The sequence below is a fragment of the Pygoscelis adeliae genome, unplaced genomic scaffold, assembly GCF_000699105.1.
Source record: "Pygoscelis adeliae isolate BGI_AS28 unplaced genomic scaffold, ASM69910v1 Scaffold429, whole genome shotgun sequence".
Classification (NCBI taxonomy): domain Eukaryota; kingdom Metazoa; phylum Chordata; class Aves; order Sphenisciformes; family Spheniscidae; genus Pygoscelis; species Pygoscelis adeliae.
In genome coordinates, this window is record NW_008825561.1 from 576,752 (window position 1) to 579,064 (window position 2,313).

At 38.6% G+C, this 2,313-nt stretch overlaps 1 protein-coding gene across 1 annotated transcript in view; it reads left to right on the plus strand.

The window, feature by feature from the left end:
* The window catches only part of LOC103923928 (protein unc-79 homolog), a 113,706-nt gene that overhangs the window by 88,065 nt on the left and 23,328 nt on the right, over positions 1–2,313 (plus strand). The window contains exon 40 of the mRNA XM_009332368.1: positions 1,048–1,125. Within this exon, the coding sequence (XP_009330643.1) occupies positions 1,048–1,125 (78 nt within the window). The remainder of the gene's footprint in view (positions 1–1,047; positions 1,126–2,313) is intronic.

A 2,313-nucleotide genomic window follows, 5' to 3' on the forward strand; every position in this document is an offset into this window, starting at 1 on the left:
GAGCGGTGAGTCTTTCAGAGTACTGCTAACGCAAATGCATCAGACAATTGTAAAATATATTGTGTAGTCAATACCTGTCTCAGTTTGTGAAGGTATTATAGTGTTAATTTTCAAGAAAGAAAATTAAGGCTTAGACCTTAGTTTGACAGTTCTTTTCTGTCTGCTCTTTCTTAGAAAGTTACATTGCATCACTACGGACAGAAATTGCTCAAATGCAAATACAGTATTAGGACAACAAGTTTTAGGAACAAGCAAATAATCTGCAGGGTGTCCAATGCATTATTGAAGCTTATAATGATTAAATAACAGTATTAGCAGGTCTAGTGTATGAATGATGTGGACATCAGAGATTTTGGTTCAAGGGATTTGGAAATAAAAAGAAGCAAAAACAATAATAAAGCAAGGAAAATAAAAGCATAAGAAAAGCAATTAGCAATTACTTACCTGGAGTAAGTACTGAATCAAACTCCATCTCTACCATAACAGAATGATACTGACCTTCTCTCAGAAACAACTTGTACTTTTGTAGTATTGTGGCCTGTATTATGCTGAAGTTATACCACACCATACCAGTATGTTCTCAACTTCAAAATTGTTCGTATAATTCATCATTGTAGAACTTCAGTGAAAGTGTTGTGATATTACAGTGAAGAACATGGCATGCTGCCTTATCATCCTCTATCATGATTTACTCTATAATAAAAGAGGAACATTTGATATATGCAAGGAATAGCAAAGATATATATTTTTGCTCATAAAGAAAGTCTGTTATATTATTATATAATATTATTCAAATTGCTCCTGCACAGCATATATGTGTTAATTAAGCACATTAAAGTCAGATTTTTTTAAAATTAAAATTAGCTCATTTATAATGGTGAATTAACTAGGTTGTTTATAAAGAAAGAGGGCTCTAAAGGCAAATTACCATGTATAAAAGCAAAAAGAGATCTGAACCGATTTTAATAAAGTCATTAATAACTTATTAGTGTCTTCAGGTTCCTCCAAAAATAATTAAAAAATAACTTATCTTTAATTTCTTCTTAGTTTGTTTGTGCAGATGCTGGAACAAAACTAGCTGAGTCAACAATCTTGCATAAACAGATGATTGCTTCTATGCCTGGAGTAAGTACTGAATCAAACTTCATCTCTTAGTTTTGGTTTTTAAAAAATGTATCTTATTCAGCTTGTTTTGCTTCATTTTAAAGTTCTTTCCTTTTCGTTTCTTTTCTGGTTGGCAAGGTGTATTGCAGGTGGAGGTTGAGATGCTTCTTCCTTTTTATAAATGCTGGAAAAGTTCTGAACTTGATGTTGCTTCCCTTACTTTCATTGATAATCTTTAGTCATGTAACTGACTTTAGCTGGAGCCTGCACTCAAGAAGACATGTGGGGAACAGACCAGCTGAATGCTTCAAAAAATGGTAGCAGGGAGGAAAGCTACAAGCCATTGCCTCCATTCTCACAAAAGATTATCTGGTTAAAGAAGGGAGTTAATGGTATTTTTTTTGTAATGTATAAGGTATTCATCTATATCCTGCTGATGAGTGTAGCTAAATTACCAGTACTCATAATTGCCTAGGTGCTGAATATGCACCTGGTGAATATGCGAGGAAGTAGCACAATTGGAGGTCTTGGCTTGTTCATGAGATGTGACTGAGTACCCAAACAGATGGATGAGGGTTAGCCCAGGTCTGCTTCACAAGCTGAGGAAAACTCGTTTCCCTATATGTGTGTCTCTGTCAGCTTTAGGGGTGACCTAATAGGATCTTTCCCATATATCTTCTCAAGTGTGTGATTTTTTTAAATGTAAATCTTTTACACTGTTCTTCCAAACAGAGTATTTTAATTTATACTTGCTTTAAATAGGTAGACTAACGTTGGTGAATGTGGTGAATGGAGTTAAATCCAGTTGGCAGCTGGTCACGAGCGGTGTTCCCCAGGGCTCAGTTTTGGGGGCCGGTCTTGTTCAATATCTTTATCAATGATCTGGACAAGGGGATCGAGAGCACCCTCAGTAAGTTTGCAGACGACACCAAGTTGGGCGGCAGTGTTGATCTGCTCGAGGGCAGGAAGGCTCTGCAGAGGGACCTGGACAGGCTGAGGCTGGATCGAGGGGCCGAGGCCAACTGTATGAGATTCAACAAGGCCAAGTGCCGGGTCCTGCACTTGGGCCACAACAACCCCATGCAGCGCTACAGGCTTGGGGAAGAGTGGCTGGAAAGCTGCCTGGCGGAAAAGGGCCTGGGGGTGTTGGTCGACAGCCGGCTGAACATGAGCCAGCAGTGTGCCCAGGTGGCCAAGAAGGCCAATGGC